Source organism: Dendrobates tinctorius, unplaced genomic scaffold (assembly GCF_039654945.1).
Source record: "Dendrobates tinctorius isolate UK_male_01 unplaced genomic scaffold, ASM3965494v1 ptg000138l, whole genome shotgun sequence".
In the NCBI taxonomy this organism is placed as follows: Eukaryota; Metazoa; Chordata; class Amphibia; order Anura; family Dendrobatidae; genus Dendrobates; species Dendrobates tinctorius.
This window is the reverse complement of record NW_027361806.1, coordinates 16,843,928-16,863,032: the sequence shown is the minus strand read 5'-3', so window position 1 is coordinate 16,863,032 and position 19,105 is coordinate 16,843,928. Positions and strand designations below refer to the sequence as shown.

Sequence of the window (19,105 nt, the reverse complement as noted above, 5' to 3'; positions counted from 1 at the left end):
CCTCCCGCCCGCGTCTACGCGTCGCTCATCAGCGTCAGCAGGAAGCAGCCGATGAGAAATGGACCTGGACGTTCTCGCGCGATCAGCGATAGCCAGCGGAGGGCCGGTCGGAGGTAAGTATCACACATAACGATATCGCTAGCAATATCGCTGCTGCGTCACAAAATCGGTGACACTTTAGCGATATTGCTAGCGATATCGCTATGTGTAAAGCCCCCTTAAAACTCTACAAAACGTAATTATTACTAATTGATTGCAACTACTTGTGCTTAGTTAGGGCAGTTTCACACGTCCAGATAATTCCGAGCTATCAGTGTCCGTGTGCATACAGAGGTCATCCGTGTGTCCGTGTTTTTGAAAAATTATTTTTAATGTTAACCCTTTGACTTTTAAAAACACACACGGACAGCAAACGGACAGCATCCGTGTGCGGTACGTGTTTACACGGACGCATTGACTTGTATGGGTCCGTGTGATCCGTGCTGTTGCACAAAAACGGACACGTCAGCGTCTTTTGCACACGGACACACGGTCCGTGAAAACACGCTGACATCTGCATAGACACATTCCTGAGAATGTGTCTACGTGTGTCAGTGTCTCCGGTACGTGAGAAAACTGTCACTACACGTACCGGAGACACTGACGTGTGAAACTGCCCTTATAGTAGGAAGAGCAGCTCTGTAGCACAAACCGCTGCTTTGACAAGTGCTTTGTAGACTAAGTGACCAGGAGCAATTCAGAGAAAATGTAAATCTATGAACTGGGCTGAAATACTGCAGTGACAGCTATTCCATGTGCCAGAGTATGATCATGCATCTTCTCCATTGTGTCAGTGTATGGAAATTGGACTACATTCAGATGTCATCCAAGAGCTGTCCAATGGTTGCATGGTTGAGTGCGATCCGAATATTGGATCAAACTCGGACATGCTGCAATAGACACTACCCAAGGGAAAAAATCGGATATGGGCCGTTGCACATAAAATAACACGGGGACAGATAGGACTCGTCCGATTATTATGGTCGTCTGCATAAGCCCATAGACAAGCCATCACACTAGAAAAATAAAAATTAGTTAAGGGTCTCAGAAATTGGTGACATAAACCATTTTTTTTTTTTTTTTTTTTTTTACAAAATTTTACATTGTTTTCAACATTAAAATATAAAACGAAAATTTGTAAGAGTTGAATTGTAAAGCGCTACGGAATATGTAGGTGCTATATCAATAAATACTCATTAATAGTTTGGTATCGCTGTAATTGCACTGACCTGAAGAATGATACCATAGAAAAAAAAAATTCGGGTTTTTTTGCCATTTCACACCACTTGGAATTAAATTCCCGTTTTTCACTATATTCTATGGTAAAATGAAGGGTACCAATCAAAATGACAAGAAACACAAACCCTTTCTTTACGCACAAATATACCCTCATATGGCTGTAAATATAAAAGATGGCTCTTTACAGAAAGGGAGGAAAAATGGAACGTCGGACGGCCATGAAGGGGTTATTCTGGACATCCAACTGCCCCATTTCTGTGGATGAGTTGGTAGAGACCCCATTTTGCCTTTTTTTAGGGTATGTGCACACGTTAAGTATTAAACAGCAATAGCACAAAAAGAGGACCTGAAAATCCTCCAAAAATACAGCAAAAAAGGCAGAGATGCTTACCTGCCAAGGCCTCCAAACAAAATGCACTATCAGGATGCAGTGGACCCATATACGGTTAGGTCCATATATATTTGGACAGAGACAACATTTTTCTAATTTTGGTTCTAGACATTACCACAATGAATTTTAAACAAAACTATTCAGATACAGTTGAAGTTCAGACTTTCAGCTTTCATTTGAGGGTATCCACATTAAAATTGGATGAAGGGTTTAGGAGTTTCAGCTCCTTAACATGTGCCACCCTGTTTTTAAAGGGACCAAAAGTAATTGGACAATTGACTCCAAGGCTGTTTCATGGACAGGTGTGGGCAATCCCTTCGTTATGTCATTCTCAATTAAGAAGATAAAAGGCCTGGAGTTGATTTGAGGTGTGGTGCTTACATTTGGAAGGTTTTGCTGTGAAGGAAACAGCAGTCAAAGGAGCTCTCCATGCAGGTGAAACAAGCCATCCTTAAGCTGCAAAAGCAGAAAAAACCCATCCGAGAAATTGCTACAACATTTGGAGTGGCAAAATCTACAGTTTGGTACATCCTGATATCCTGAGAAAGAAAGCACTGGTGAACTCATCAACGCAAAAAGACCTGGGCGCCCACGGAAGACAACAGTGGTGGATGATCGCAGAATAATCTCCATGGTGAAGAGAAACCCCTTCACAACAGCCAACCAAGTGACCAACACTCTCCAGGAGGTAGGAGTATCAATATCCAAATTTACCATAAAGAGAAGACTGCATGAAAGTACATACAGAGGGGTCACTGCACGGTGCAAGCCACTCATAAGCACCAAGAATAAAAAGGCTAGACTGGACTTTGCTAAAAAAAACATCTAAAAAGCCAGCACAGTTCTGGAAGAACATTCTTTGGACAGATGAAACCAAGATCAACCTCCACCAGAATGATGGAAAGAGAAAAGTATGGCGAAGGCGTGGTACAGCTCATGATCCAAAGCATACCACATCATCTGTAAGACACGGCAGAGGCAGTGTGATGGCTTGGGCATGCATGGCTGCCAGTGGCACTGGGTCACTAGTGTTTATTGATGATGTGACACAGGACAGAAGCAGCCGAATGAATTCTGAGGTCTTCAGAGCCATACTGTGTGCTCAGATCCAGCCAAATGCAGCCAAACTGATTGGTCGTCGTTTCATACTACAGATGGACAATGACCCAAAACATAAAGCCAAAGCAACCCAGGAGTTTATTAAAGCAAAGAAGTGGAATATTCTTGAATGGCCAAGTCAGTCACCTGATCTCAACCCAATTGAGCATGCATTTCACTTGATAAAGACTAAACTTCAGACAGAAAGGCCCACAAACAAACAGCAACTGAAAACCACCGCAGTGAAGGCCTGGCAGAGCATCAAAAAGGAGGAAACACAGCGTCTGGTGATGTCCATGAGTTAAAGACTTCAGGCAGTCATTGCCAACAAAGGGTTTTCAACCAAGTACTAGAAATGAACATTTTATTTACAATTATTTAATCTGTCCAATTACTTTTGGTCCCTTTAAAAACAGGGTGGCACATGTTAAGGAGCTGAAACTCCTAAACCCTTCATCCAATTTTAATGTGGATACCCTCAAATGAAAGCTGAAAGTCTGAACTTCAACTGCATCCGAATTGTTTTGTTTAAAATTCATGGTGATAATGTCTAGAACAAAAATTAGAAAAATGTTGTCTCTGTCCAAATATATATGGACCTAACTGTAGTTAAGATGGCGGCAACACAGGTGCAAGAATACCGATGAGACAGCCGCTCACATCCTATCAATCCATGGAGGGGGTGGCTGCTTGGTATATAAATGCACAATGAAGGCTTGTATGTGGCGCTGTTCACACTATGGCAATGCACAGCATCCAGGTTACCAGCCTATTAGTTACGCCCTTCTATTAGATCAGGCGGGCTGCCCAGCGCTATCAAGATGCATCCCATGTGAACAGACACCACAGTTTACAAGAATAAATGGGCCCAACTGCACCCCGAATAAAAAAGTGCAAAAAAACACATTAAAAAATGTGAGGTATTAGTTGATATTTTGGCCAAAATACGTAAGCTCGTAATCCTCGTCACGGATCCCCACGTTTACGAGTCGCTAACACTAAACAGCAATAGCACAAAAAGAGGACTTGAAAATCCTCCACGTTAAGTATTTGCAGCAGAAATATATACACTATTTCTGCGTCTCATGGCAGCAAAAATGCTGCCGTTTGTTGAGGATCTTCTCCCACTCATTAACAAGAGTGAAATCTGCAGCAAAAAAGAACAAAAAAACAATTGACATGCTGCAGATTTAAACTGCTGCAAATCTGTAAGTAAAAAAATAAGCAACGTGTGCATAAGAAATCTCATTCACTTTGCTGGTACTAGGTACTGGTGCTAGATTGTGACAAAACTGCACAGAAAAAAAACATGACAAAAACACAATGTGTGTACAGATCCTAGTAATCAAAGCGAAGAAGTGTAGGCTCAATGTCAGGCAGCAGCTGCACAGGCAGCAATATAGTTACCTCGTCATAATGTTAGCCAAAAATAATATACCGTAATACATGAGAAAAAGCAATCACATAATTAATGTTTGACCTGTGATGTTTATCTGGAAAAAAGCAAATGTTTGTTTTCTGCACAAAGCATTTTTATTCCTGATAAGATCTGTTATCTGAAATCTTTATCAATGGGAAATCCTTTTACGAGAGGTAATGATAGTTTTATGTCATCCATCTGAGATGTAATGAAAATCAAGCTATTCCCTGGGCTAGGCGGGTGTTTTGCATTTCCTGTGGACAAGATAACTTTAACAGAAATATGTGCTGTATGCTTTGCATTTATTTTTTGTTTACCTCTTATTTCTATGGGCTGTAGGGGGCATGCTCTATCACAGATGCAGAGGTCACAGTGCAGGGAGTAGGGAGGAACATGCACTAATAGCAGTTGTTAATATTGGATCCTGTGTTATCTGCCTTCAGCTTTAAAATAGAAGTAATATCTTTTAGTATAAGTCCACCCTCTGATAATATTGAGAAGACGGCAGACAGTGCCCCAGTTTACACAACAGAAAAAAGTGACCAGAAGTGTCACTTTGATATTTAGGGATTTTAATAAGATATAGTAAATCCTTTCCAAAAGACATCTCCCTTATCCAGACCAGATTTTCAGGTCCACAATACTGTATATAATGCATATTGACCTTTTTTTTAAAAGAAAAAATAACACCCCCTAAAAGATGGAAGGGGGGGAGCAACATTAGTAAAGAGCAAGGAGAAGGAAAATGTAACTATGCATAATAATTCGCATATTTCTTATATGGTCCAGCAAACCAGATCATGCATTATTTTGGGTACTGTAATGGGGTAAGACAGCAGCCCTTATGATCAAATTCCAATAGATTGTTACTGTGGTATTGTAGTATTAGAAATATTTTTCTCCTGCTCCTCTCCTTTAATTAGAAGAAATCAGCCCCCTCTACTAGCATCCCATGGCTTTTTCCTATATGAGGTAACAGATATTATGACCCAATAATGTAAATATGAATACTTCATGCTATGAGAAAAATGTGGACTTTGTAGGTAGAATGGAATTTTACAAAATATTAAGAAACCTATCTTTCCTGACTCCTCCATACACAAGAACATTTGGCTCAGCCGGCCATTCCAGTTGTCTCTAAGGGTCCCGCTACACATAGCGACGCTCCAGCGATGCCGACAACGATACGACCTGGTAGGGATCACTGGTACGTCGCTACATGGTCGCTAGTAAGCTGTCAACAGGCAGATCTACTCAACAACGCAGCAACGATACGGCGATCTGTATAACGACCTCGGCGCTCGTTAGGACCTTGTCACACAGCAGCTATTCTGACGACACAGACCTCGATAGGGGTGCTTCAACGAGGTTGCTCATCGTTATGGCATAAAACACAGCAATGCATGCTGGCCAGCGGGACGCCAACAATCAAAAAATGGCCTAGGACATTCGAGCACGATCAGCGATATGGCAGCGGGGGGGGTCGCCGCTATGTGTCACGCGTAGCGAGATCGCTGGTGAGGTCTCTGTTGTGTCACAAAACCTGTGACATTTCAACGATCTCGCTATGTGTGAAGTACCCTTTAGAGAGCTGCTATCAAAATCATCTGACAGTGGCTTATCTTCCCACTAAACAAAAGGATCATGTGATTAAATTCCATATGCCCAATCCCAATAGCCCATGACCTAATCGGTTTAGGAACAGTTGGGAGAACCCATACACATTAATTGGTCAGCCAATCTCATAGACTTGTATCTCATGTGTATGAAGACTCACTATGTTTATCAAATTGATGGTTGGCATAAACTGGTGGAGCCCGGTATAAATCTGTCAATCAAGAGCCAATATAACAACTTTAATGAATTTCATATGTGTTTCTTCACATCTATGATCACAAGGATTTGTGCTACCACTGAAAGTATGGATCTTTGGAAAATTTCTATCATGGCAAAATACAAGTTAATGGATGTTCCAAGTGAATCACCATCTCTTATCATTGTTTCATTTTTATTTCTATCATTTTGTGTGGATTCATTTCTTAATATATCATTATAAGGATCAGAGCTTGATATTTGTGATACAGAACTCCAAATATCCTGCATAGGAATAAATTCTGATAACATTTACATTGCCTGCAGCTACCACTAGAGGGAGCTCAAGGGCTTACTGCATACTGCTTTACTAGAGTTCAGTACACCACATAGTATGAAGTGAGCTCCCTCTAGTGGTGACTGCAGGCAGCCAAGATGTTATCATGTCATTTATATTTTCATGCTGGGAATTCGGAGCGCTCTAAAAGAAAAATGGTACTTTGACCTCCTTAAATATATATTGAGAAATTAATCCACACAAAATGATGAACCTTTAAAGAATAACAAAAAGCTAAATAATCTTCAAGGGTGAAAATATAGCGATAAAGAAATCAAAATTATTCTGTTCATATATCGCTCTGTATTCAGAACTCCTGAATATAAAATTATAGATCCTGATATTAGCGGCATTGATGTATCTACTTGTTCACCTGTGCTGCCTGACAACCTCACACTGGATGAGTGACCCTCACAAACTGGGTAATGTCAGTATAAACTCTGCATTTGTCCCAGGGTCATTTCCTTTAAAGGTTTTTCCATATAAACCGTGCACATATGTATGAAGAAGAAGAAAATGTCCCCATCTCATTGTGTACACACAGGCGATGATGGCACCTTAAAATCTGTGAAGCCGGTATAATGTGTTAAGTAGCAGTTTAACGACCCTATGACCCTGGGATACATCCGAAATTAGCTGTCACGTTATATGGAATTACTACCTTTATTATGAGCCGTTAACCACTGCAGAACATTCCGGCCAATAGGATGATGAGGTTTGGGGTATAAATTGGGTAGAATTTCCAACTCTGTACATCTCCTCCACATTTCTTGTATTCAGACACAAGTCAGCTACCCTTCAGATTCCAGCATGAGAGTCCTACCTGTCTGCTGTGTTTTGCTCATTCTCCTGGTAGCGGCTGAACAAGTAACAGCAGATGGACAATTTGTGAAGCTCTGCGGCCGGGAATTCATCAGAGCCGTGATATATACTTGTGGAGGATCCCGCTGGAGGAGACTATTGTCTGGACAGGCCCAAGAGACGACTGGTAAGTGTATTGACTATGGCGAGTTGCAGCACGGCTTTCATCCACTAGATGGCGCAGCAGGACAGCACATTGTACTTTGTAGACTACAGTGGGCAGGATTCACATATACCAACAGCGAAAACCTGCGGCAAATACTATTACACTGGGTTCTATCTTGCATGGTGTTTGAGAGGACGGAGCATGAGACAGATATTAATGGGAACACCAGAGACAAATCCTGAATCATCCACTACACAGGTAACTTTGCCAACCTGGTACTATAAAGGGGTATTCTTATTTTATAGAATGATGCCATATTGCTAGGATTGGTAGGGGTCTGATGTCTGGACACTGCACCCATACTAAAATGAAGGGTCTGCACAACCAGTCTTTGTGCAGGGGGACTACAGCATAGCTCCAATGAAATGAATGGGGCCGACTGCAGATCCCTGCACAGTAGTGGCCTGAAACAATAGAGAAAACTAGTGAAGGAGCCGCAGTGTGAATTAGCGCTTTGGACCCTTCATTCTCAGGATCAGTGGGGCTCTCTGGCACCGGACTACTCTCATAAGGATATTTCAGCACTTTAGTAGATAGCAGTATTAATTATTCACTGTATTATATTGGAGAGGGATTGGACAGTGACCCCGGAGAACCTGTACCCCTTGTGGATTGTTGAGGGTCCAGTGCCACTACAATGTCAGAAGTAGATTTTTTTACCCCCTTTAAATTTTTTCCCAACCTGTAGGGGAAAATGGGCACATATCTGCAAATGAGATTTATTGCCCACCAGATGCTAGGTCATTATTCAGACTTTGTATAACGTAGCTACGATCCGATCACAAGTTGTGTAGAATATGAAGAATGTTGTGTTGTCCACAGACAGTGAAGACTTCTTCGCCATGCACACCGTGGATGAAGAGTCAGTGGGACCCGTGGAATATCACATGCAGAAAATAAACTCTCAGGACCCCGAGAATCTGCAGGAAACAGAATCATCCGAAGAGTTCTGGGGGGTGAAGAAGAATACGGCTCAAGAAAGACGCGACCTGAATGAACTGCTGACCACGGCCTGCTGCAAAACCGGCTGCAAAAAGAAAGAATTGAGCTCACTTTGCTAGAGCCGCGTGTGTCCATGACCATAGCCGCTGCGGATCATTGCTATCCCCCACCAATCTTCATAAACATCTGGTGTCATTGTATCGGTGCTAATGATTTACGAACATGATAAAAATGAAATTTTCAGACCTCAGTTTACAGCTGTGTACAGACGACTAATAAAGGTTATACTTGCTGGAGAAATTGGTGTCATTACTTCATACCAGTGCTTGCCCCAAATATCGCCCCATATTAGTGCGGCTTTGGATTGTAGGAGGTAACCGATGTTTCTGCCAGTCAGGCTCTAATCTGCCAGGAAAAGTTGTGGCTGTGCAGCTTTTCTTTCAGTCCTAGGGCCGGTTTCACACGTCATTGGCTCCGGTACGTGTAGTGACAGTTTCCTCATGTACCAGAGACACTGACACACGTAGACACATTAAAATTAATGCGTCTCTGCACATGTCAGCTTGTTTTCATGCAATATACTAAAGGAAGAGAAAAGCGCAATAGGGTCTTATCCGAGTTAATATTAAAAGATGAAAAGAAATTCACTCACCTATTTGTAGGAGAGATCAAGCACATAGGATTCGTAGTCAGCTGCTGCACGTCCAAAGGTCAAACCAAGTGACCGCTGATACATCAATTCCTATGGAAATAATTTATGGACTTCCATGCGCTGCTTGACAAAATACAGAATCCCTCTTATGGTGAAAGATTAATCATTTATTCCCAACGCGTTTCGAAGTAAGGATGACATCCCCTGAGGAAGAAGTAGTCCTTACTTTGAAACGCGTTGGGAATAAATGATTAATCTTTCACCGTAAGTGGGATTCTGTATTTTGTCAAGCAGCGCATGGAAGTCCATAAATTATTTCCATAAGAATTAGCGTGTTTTCATGGACACACGGTCCATGTGAAAAACACGGAGACATGTCAGTGTTTGTGGGAGCGCACGGTCCGCAAAAGTGCTGAACACGTACACACGGAGAACAGTTCACACTGTCCTCCGTGCTCACAGCCAGCCGCCATGGAAGAAGCGCTACTGTAAGCCGCTGTTCCCGGCGGCTGGTGCTGAACATGGCTGTCATTCTTCTCTCCTACTCTGCCGGCAACAGCGAGCAGGAGAGAAGAATGAATGAAAACCTGACGTGAGGTCCCCCTCTGTTTGTGAACCAACCAGACAAAACTTACAGCTGGGGGCTGTCAGTTTAAGCAAGGTTGGTTCTCAAGAATAGAGGGATCCCCACGCTGTTTTTTTATTATTTGAGTAAATAATTACAAAAAAAGGCAGAGCAGGAGAGAATGACAGCCGCGTTCAGCACCAGCCGCAGGGGAACAGCGCTTACTGTAGCGCTTCTTCCCCGGCGGCCGTCCGTGTGGTCCTGATGCGGCACATGTGGGCAAACGGTTGCCACACGGTGGTACCACGTATATCCACACGGACACAGATAGCTCCGGTACCAGAATTATCTGGACGTGTGAGACCGGCCTTACACATAGGGCTTGTTCACATACTGCATTTTTACTGTAGAAAAAAGCCAGCATTTACAGTAAAAGCAAAGAGAATGAAACTGAACTCTCATGCACATGCTGCTTATTTTTTCATTGCGGATTTGAACAATTAAAGTGTTTTTTTCAATTCTGCAAACTGCCAAATCTTTCAGCGTTTTTGCAACATTTTTCACCCAAATGAATGTGAGAAAAAAGCAAGTAAAATCATAAAAAATATACACAGAAACACATGTATTTTACGCAGCATTTTTCTTGCCAACACTTTTGCTATAGAAAAATCTGCTGCGAATACTCAACGTGTGCACATAACCTTAAGGTACAGCGAAAGTTTATAAGTTTCTTTTTTCTGTTGTAGAAACATCATGTAGATCACTAAAGAGTCTTTGCAGAAATGCTCAGGACTTTTACACAGACTTTTTGGAGATCAGTGGGACCTCCACTGATCTACAAAACATTTAGGCTAAGTTCACACTAGGCGTTTTTGCTGCAGCAAAACTTGCTCTCTTGGCAGAAAAGAAGCAGTGTAAAAAAACCCTGTTTTTTTGTGCATTTTTGGAGCATTTTTCAGGATACCAAAGTTCAGCTTTGTTTCCATCACAGAATCATGAACTCAGGTCACCTATACAAGGCATATGTTCATGAAAAAATACACATACAAATGTAATAGCTGATAGAGGTGTATTGATCTGGAATAATTTACCCACTGGCAGTGAATTGAGTTTGTAGGATGCTGTTTAGCTTTCACACTTTGGTCAGCCATTGAGTTGCTCACTCATTGAACAATCTCACACCTTGGTCAGCCACAGGCATTGCTTAATCTCACACCTTTGTTGGCTGATGTTTCCTTTTTACCCATCACTAATTTAAAGGGAACCTGTCACCAATTTTGGCTGATAGAAGTTACAGCCATCACCTTTCAGGGCTGATATACAGCATTCTATAGTGCTGTATATCTGCCCCCAACCCGACCTGCAAGAGAAGAAAAATAACTTTTATTATACTCACCTGCAGGGCGGTCTGGTCCGATGGATGTCGCTCTTCTTAGTCCGGCGCCTCCCATCTTCTTGCGATGCCACCCTCCTGCTTGTTTCACAGGCTCCCAGGCATTGCGCTCCTGCGCAGGTGTACTTATCTGCCCTGTTGAGGGTAGAGCAAAGTAGTGAAGTGCGCAGGCGCCGGGAAAGGTCAGAGAGGCCCAGCGCCTGTGCACTGCAGTACTTTGCTCTGCCCTCAACAGTGCAGAGAAGTACACCTGCGCAGGAGCGCAATGTAAGCTTTTATAATGGAAACTGCTTCAGGAAACTTTCACTCTTTGAGAAATTTTTTGAGGAGTTTCTCGCTTCCTGAAGTGTTTAAAAGATATTCAAACTTATTTTGGAATAGTTTTCCTTCCTATGTGTTTTTTTTTTTACAGCTTTTTTTTTTTTTACTGGAAAGAGCCTAGCTTGGAGCATTTCCCAACAAAGAAGAGGTATGCACTTGAAGCTGACAAAAAAACACTCAAAAGACTGAAAATATGAACAGCAAATTAGTTCATTAGTTTTACAATGGAAATTAAGTCTTTTACGCGTTTTTTCGTGTTTTTGTTGTTGTTGTGAACCTTCTCTAAAAACTTCTTAAAAACTTGCACAAAGGGGATATAACAGATAACAACTTATAAAGGTTTATTTATACTTTAAAGAAATTGGATGGGATCAAAAGGAATAGTGCCATTCCTAGACATGACTGGGGGCAAGCTGCAATACCCGATACTGCCTCATGGACACGAGTGGCGCTGTTTCTGAATCTCGTGCAATCCCTTTAAAGGCCCGTACATCATTTTATTGCATATTTCACCACTTTGCCACAAAGAATTCCTTGTATATATGTAATATGTACTTGGCGATAATAAATTTGATTGATTGATTTAACATGATTGTTTTTTTATTGCAAAATTCTGATTAATTTTTTATTTCCACATTTTTGAGGAATTAGGACAGGAAGACGTACTTGTTTCCTTGATCTATAATTATATAATTCATCGTTTTATTCCCATCATTTAGAAATTCCCATAATAAATAGCATTTTTTTTTTTTTTACAAAACAAGGCTACAATGGGTCTATGGAAACCAGGAAACACACAGGTTGGAGATTGTTGCCCTGCACACATGTTCTGGCTGTTTTGGGCATCTTACCCACATTAAAAAGGGCCCAAGGGAGATATTCCTTACTGAAAAGACTCATATTTTGCATTTATCCCACTGTGGGAAAGCTGGGTAACAGCCAGTAAGCCTGCTGATACAGCTGTCACTCAGCTTTTTCAGAACTCTGCAAGGCAATGCAAGACGTGCAGAGAAAGATGAGAGGGGGAGAATCACTGCACAACTAAGCAGTTTTACAATTGGAAAAATTGTGGGAAGAAGTAATGTAGCTCATACTGGTAATCACCCAGCTTTCCCAGGAACAGATTAGCAACACCTACTCGTAATATACAGCGTAGACATTGGCGAGGGCAAAGAGGGAGCTGTTCTTGAATGTGTAGGAGGAGAAGGTGTCGTACGCCGGGTCCCATATACAGCGGCTCCCCACGCGCATGTTCTGATCGTTCAGCTGCCCGATGTAGATCAGAACAATGATTTTATACCTCGGGATCATCAGGTCCTTGACTCTGGCCTTCACAACCTGAGATTGAGAAAAGATACAAAATATCACAATCCTTTAATTAAAGGGCTCTTCCACTAAAAAGCTAAACTCAGTTCCTGGTGAGAAGCCCAATAACCAGATGTGCCAGACAATCCTCTGTGAGCAAAACAATTAGGACTCCACACTAATACACTTCTCCTGCACTGATACATTGTAACAATGATCAGGTCCAGAAAGTGACTTATGCCGTTAATGTTTTGCCTGACAGAGAATTGTCTAGTCCAGGGGTGGGCAATTAATTTTCCCAAGGGGCCACATGAGAGACCATGACTGTTGTGGAGGGCCGAACCAATAGGTTGAAAATATTTCGTATTAATATTAATGTATGAATTAAAATTATTAATATTAATTCTATCACTTAATATTGAGCAGATTTAAGTATGCTGATATCACACATCCCCCTATATACACTATGAGCCCCCCCCCTTAGCTTCATTACATACCGGTGAGGCAGATGATGTGTGCCCACTCGGTGTCCCGATGTGTGTACAGCCGCAGCATTTAATCCGCAACGTCCAGATGTTCCAGCATAGTGGATGGGATTTTATGAAATCCCATCTCCACTATGCGTCCTAATGCGCGGGTGACACACCCACGAAACCGGACATGCGCTGCGTCGTTTTAGAACGCAACATGTCTGTTTACCTTGAGGAGACGCTCAGTCTCTGCAAAGTAAATAGCCTACTCTATGGATACGCTGCGGCGATTCCGGATGTGTTCAATGAGCACATCCGGAATCACCGCACGTACAAAAGGGGGCGGAGCTTTGATCAGAGCGAGTTTTCATTTCAGCTCCGTCCAAAGCGCAAGGAATGCACTACGTGGAGACTCACCCTTGCAATCCGTCACCAGCAGAAACAGCGCAAGAAGGCATATTACTCCAGTATCTGAAGATCCATGACATCACTCACCTCTGAGATTGTTTTGGTCATTTGTCTGCAGAGCTCGGCCTCATACTTCTCCTCCTGCAGATAACTCGTTAGGACGTCCTTCAATATATTATTGACTGTGGCCACAGGAAAACGGCGATCGGGAACTAAAACGACATTATACGTTCGTAAGCAATATACGACCTGCCACAAAATGTGAACTACTACTGACAAGGAAAGGTGAAAATTAATTGTAGACCAAGTCTCGTTTTACTATTCTGCTTATTAGTTTATGGAGGCAGTATTATAATAGTTATATTCTTGTACATAGGGGGCAGTATTATAGTAGTTATATTCTTGTACATAGGAGCAGTATTATAGTAGTTATATTCTTGTACATAGGGGGCAGTATTATAGCAGTTATATTCTTGTACATAGGGAGCAGTATTATAGTAGATGTATTCTTGTTCATAGGAACAGTATTATAGTAGTTGTATTCTTGTATATAGGGGGCAGTATTATAGTAGTTATAGTCTTGTTCATAGGAACAGTATTATAGTAGTTGTATTCTTGTACATAGGGGCAGTATTATAGCTGTTGTATTCTTGTACATAGGGACAGTATTATAGTAGCTATATTCTTGTACATAGGGGCAGTATTATATAGTAGCTATATTCTTGTACATAGGGGCAGTATTATAGTAGTTATATTCTTGTACATGGGGACAGTATTATAGTAGTTATAATCTTGTACATAGGGACAGTATTATAGTAGTTGTATTCTTGTACATATGAGCAGTATTATAGTAGTTGTGTTCTTGTACATAGGGGCAGTATTATAGTTGTAATCTTGTACATAGGGGCAGTATTATAGTAGGTATATTCTTATACATAGGAGCAGTATTATAGTAGTTATATTCTTGTACATAGGGGAAGTATTATATAGTAGATATATTCTTGTACATAAGGGCAGTATTATAGTAGTTATATTCTTGCACATAGGGACAGTATAGTAGTTATATTCTTGTACATAGGAGCAGTATTATAGTAGTTGTATTCTCGTACACAGGAGCAGTATTATAATAGTTATATTCTTTTACATAGGGGGCAGTATTATAGTAGTTATATTCTTGTACATAGGAGCAGTATTATAGTAGTTAAATTCTTGTACATGGGGCAGTATTATAGTATTTATATTCTTGTACATAGGAGCAGTATTATAGTAGTTATATTCTTGTACATAGGGGGCAGTATTATAGTATTTATATTCTTGTACATAGGGACAGTATTATAGTAGTTATATTCTTGTACATAGGGGGCATTATTATAGTAGTTATATTCTTGTACATAGAAGCAGTATTATAGTAGTTTTATTCTTGTACATAGAAGCAGTATTATAGTAGTTATATTCTTGTACATAGGGGCAGTATTGTAGTAGTTATATTCTTGTACATAGGGGCAGTATTATAGTAGTTATATTCTTGTACACAGGAGCAGTATTATAATAGTTATATTCTTGTACATAGGGGGCAGTATTATAGTAGTTTTATTCTTGTACATAGGAGCAGTATTATAGTAGTTATATTCTTGTACATAGGGGCAGTATTATAGTAGTTATATTCTTGTACATAGGGGGCAGTATTATTATAGTAGTTATATTCTTGTACACAGGGGCAGTATTATAGTATTTTTCTTCTTGTTGGCTACTCTCCAATGATATTTAGTACCTAACTGGTAGGTGTTTTCCATCTGCACTGCTGGACGGCTGATGTCATCGTGATGTCCAGGTTCGTCGATGTAAGACACTGTACTTAAAGAACTGTAAGAGAAATCAGTGACAGCAGGTTTAGAATATTGTTCTTTAATTACCTGACACATAAATCTTCAGGGCATGAGGTCACTATGACTGATGGTCATATTATACAAGTGTCAGTGGCAATCCCTTTAATGGCGGTGTACCTGCCTCTATCCCATAAACCATCAGATGTACATACTCTCTGGACTCCCGAGGTTTGAGGCTTTCCCGACGTCTGACTTCATGACTGCTCAGAGATGAAATGCTTCCTCTCTTCTTCAGCAGGCGAGCCGCCTTGTCTTTTGCAGCGTCAGACATTGCTCTAAATATTGGGGCAAGGTCACTGCAGGGTAGTAAAAAAAAGTCTTGTAAATCATATTAAAAATAGTAAAATTGGTAACAAACGCAATAAATAAGAGCCTTATAGTAGCCGGACACTGCTCGGCTGCATCCTTTTTTGTTACATTATAGGGTGATCGGAGGAAAGTCTCTGCACACACACAAAGCTGCGCAGCACATAACTTCAGGCAAGTGTCAGATGGCGTAAGAATAAGAGATAAGCGAAAAGATTCACTCTACCCTGGTCAGGCGTCCACTTGGGTCCTCCATGGCATCCTGGGCACCTCCTGCGATTACTAGACCCCCCGTGATGTTGTGCGCTGGCTGAGGAAGTTGGCACTGCCCGGACCGTCTGCCATAGAGTACTGAAGTGGACGCTGGACCAGGGAAGGGCGAATATTTTTGCACGTTTATTATGCCTGGATCTGCGCTGAAAAGCCAGGTACAGAGTGTCCTGCTGCCCATATGTCAAGCAATCACCTTAGGTGAACCTACAGCGCCACCACAGGGGAAATTAAGCATTACACAGTTTCCATTGTAAGGCACAAACCTGTCGAGTCTTCCTGGACCAGAGATGCTTTTATTAGTTGATTTGCACCTAGGTATAACATAACGGTCCTGAATTTAGGGATCCCAGCTATTAAATCATTCATGGACTGGATAATTAAGGATACAGATGAAACATTGAGAACCAGGCCTGAGGTCTATACAGACCTCACAATGCTCAGACCGGACTGACTTGCTGCCCAGGTGCGGAGGGGGGTGCGACACCAGAGCTGTCAGTTCCTTAGATACCCACAATGCTGCTAACAAGTGAGGTGTCTTATTTGGAGCCAATTTTTTCAGTAGCCCTTTCATTTTTCTGTCCCTTAAATATATCACCGTGGCTCAGTACAGAAGATAAATGCATGATCAATGGTGGTCCGATGGCTGCTGAGACCTCCACTCATCCTGAGAAATGAGCATGTGAGTCCATGAACCGTGTCTGGTGTCACCTGCTCACTGCCACTCCATTCACACAGGAGACTTTGGGAACCCTGTTCTAGCAAATGTTGGGGGTTCCTGCAATCAGACCCCTAATGATCATAGATTTATCACCTATCTTCCGGATTGATCACACATGCTGATTATGTAATAACCTGTTAGAAGTGCTTGAAGAAAAACACAAAATAAAATCTTATGGCCCCGATTCATTAATTGCATTTTTTAAAATAATTTTTTTGCAATGCCAGATTTTGCACCAAATCCTTTAAAATGGACGAACATTCAAAAATGTTTTTTTTCTTCCCATTTTTAGAGTAAAGGTTACACAGTGCCTTTAATAAGATTTAAAATAACTCATGTTGGCCTTCAACTGTGCAAGGAAAAAATGGATATTGTGCTCCACTACAATACAAATGTGCAAAAAATGTAGGGAGAAATGATGAATTATTCCAAAACATCTGGGTGACCAAAATCCTGTCCGTAAAGCAAAAAATAAACAAGAACAAACAAACCCTCCTCAAAACAAGGTGTTTATGGACACCAATGCAACGTAATCACGGGGTGCTTGGTGCGCCGTGGCAGCAGGAGGCCTGCAGAAGGGCCCTGTCACTGCCATCTTGGTACTCCAGTGAAGCCCTGCCACAGGCTAAGCTGGAGAGGAGGCCATGATTTTCACCATGTACTGCAATTATCCAATCTTACGGTATAGAAGAGAAGCAATCGCAATAAATAAGATATATATACGTTTGCCCTCCCCCTTTTACCAATTCAAAAAGGAACTATAAAACCCATCATCTCAGAATCGCTGCGTCCCTAAAAGTCCGATCTATCAAAATATAAAATTGGTGGCCCCATACGGTGAATGCTGTAAAGAAATAAAACCAACAAAAAAATGGCTTGTTTGGATGCTGAACTTCCCTAAAAAGTGCTATAAAAAAGAAAATCAAAGCCTCATATGCACCCCAAAAATAGTATCAATACGATCTACGAAAAAAAAAAGCTCCATCCACAGGAAATAAAAATAATTATGAACACAAACCTCCATTTTTTTCACAATCTTCCGAATTTCTTTGAACCACTAAAATATGTATATATAAAAAACTACACAAGTCTGGAGCCGCCGGAATCTCGCCGACCTGGAGAATCGCGTTCCTGAGTCACTTTCACCGCACAATGAGCGCCGTAAGAACAAAACCCAAAGAATAATGCCGGAACTATGTTTTTTTTTTACCCTTTCACCACATTTGATATTTTTCCCATTTTTCTGTAAAGTGAACGGAGTCATTAAAAATTACGATTCGTCCCGCAGAAATCAGGCCACGGGGAGAGAAAAAGATGAACGTTACGGCTCAAGGAAAGAAGACGAGGGAAAAAAATGAAAGCGCAAAAAAAGTAAATTAAAAAAAAACACAACAAAGCCCAGTCATTAAAGGGTTAATATGACCCAGTGATACAATGTGATAATTCCATAGATAACTGGTTGCCATGGCAGCAGAGGAGCGCTTGGATCACCGCCGGGCACAGCACTGCTCATCCCCCTCCCCGCTGCGCTATGATCGTTCACGGCCCCGGTCGTTACCTGCTGCTCCTCCGCGATCAGAACCAGGACAGCGTTCTGTTGCCCAGGCAACCAAGCAGCCGGTGAGAGGGCGGGACTTCCTTTTTGCCGACGAATCACTGTACGGAAACTGTGGAAGTGACTGGCCGTTCCGATGACGTCATCGATGTAGGTGGCAGCCGGGTCCTAGCGCCTTCTCGTTTCGCTGTATTTTAGGCTAAAGATACAATGCGATTTTTTTTTTCTATGTCAGATCATTTTTATGCTAAAAGCTGATGATGATTGACTCCCTGAAAAGTTGCAGGCTTCCTCCAATTTTATTATGCCCCCTTCAGTTTTCACCCCCCCCTTCACCTTTCAAGGCCTTTTTATTTCGCAGTCTCTATAATCAGCACCTTGGAGTCCGTACGATGCAACTTGCTGACGTCGTTTTCTTCCTTTTCCTTCTTGAATTATTCCACCTTTTTTGTGTGTTCAGCGTTTCGGATAGTCTGGTATTTTATTGGTTCTGGCAGATAATGCGACAAAACCAAAAATTGTGGTTTTAAAAAAAAAAAAATAATAATCTTTTTGCATGTCCAGGAAATGGGAGAAGTGAACTTTTTGTAATGGAAATCTTTTTGTCTTTTTTTTTTTTTTTTTTTATCAAGTCTCTTTGGAGGAATTGAACCTGTGATCACTTGTACAATTCTGTAATATCGCAGGGTTTTTGTAAAATTACTGCTCTCCCCTGAACCCGGGCTACATAGTAGCACAAACATGGCAGACATGAGAAGGCCATCAGCGCCCGGTAATGATGCTGCAAGGAGGCTCTTGCGGGTTGATCTTCGTCCGATTTATATGGTCCTCTGAACGCGCCCAAAAGAGCGGACTCCGCTCATGAACCCACTTATTACACGTAGCGCCCCCAAATCAGCCATGTACATGTGCAACATCTGAGACCTGCACGGAGTTGGCCCCAGCACT

At 41.6% G+C, this 19,105-nt stretch overlaps 2 protein-coding genes across 2 annotated transcripts; one reads left to right on the top strand and one right to left on the bottom strand.

Moving 5' to 3' along the window:
* The first annotated feature begins 3,406 nt into the window (after positions 1-3,406).
* INSL5 (insulin like 5) lies at positions 3,407-8,592 on the top strand. Its single transcript, XM_073544739.1, has 2 exons — positions 3,407-7,324; positions 8,186-8,592. The coding sequence occupies exons 1-2, from the start codon at positions 7,147-7,149 to the stop codon at positions 8,422-8,424; spliced, it is 417 nt and encodes a 138-aa protein (XP_073400840.1). The 5' UTR covers positions 3,407-7,146; the 3' UTR covers positions 8,425-8,592.
* A 2,972-nt stretch (positions 8,593-11,564) lies between these two features.
* On the bottom strand, positions 11,565-18,316 carry DYNLT5 (dynein light chain Tctex-type family member 5). The gene is made up of 5 exons (XM_073544738.1): positions 18,161-18,316; positions 15,458-15,601; positions 15,191-15,282; positions 13,507-13,631; positions 11,565-12,574 (listed from the first exon to the last, which is right to left on the bottom strand). The coding sequence occupies exons 2-5, from the start codon at positions 15,574-15,576 to the stop codon at positions 12,371-12,373; spliced, it is 540 nt and encodes a 179-aa protein (XP_073400839.1). The 5' UTR covers positions 15,577-15,601; positions 18,161-18,316; the 3' UTR covers positions 11,565-12,370.
* Positions 18,317-19,105: the final 789 nt, after the last annotated feature.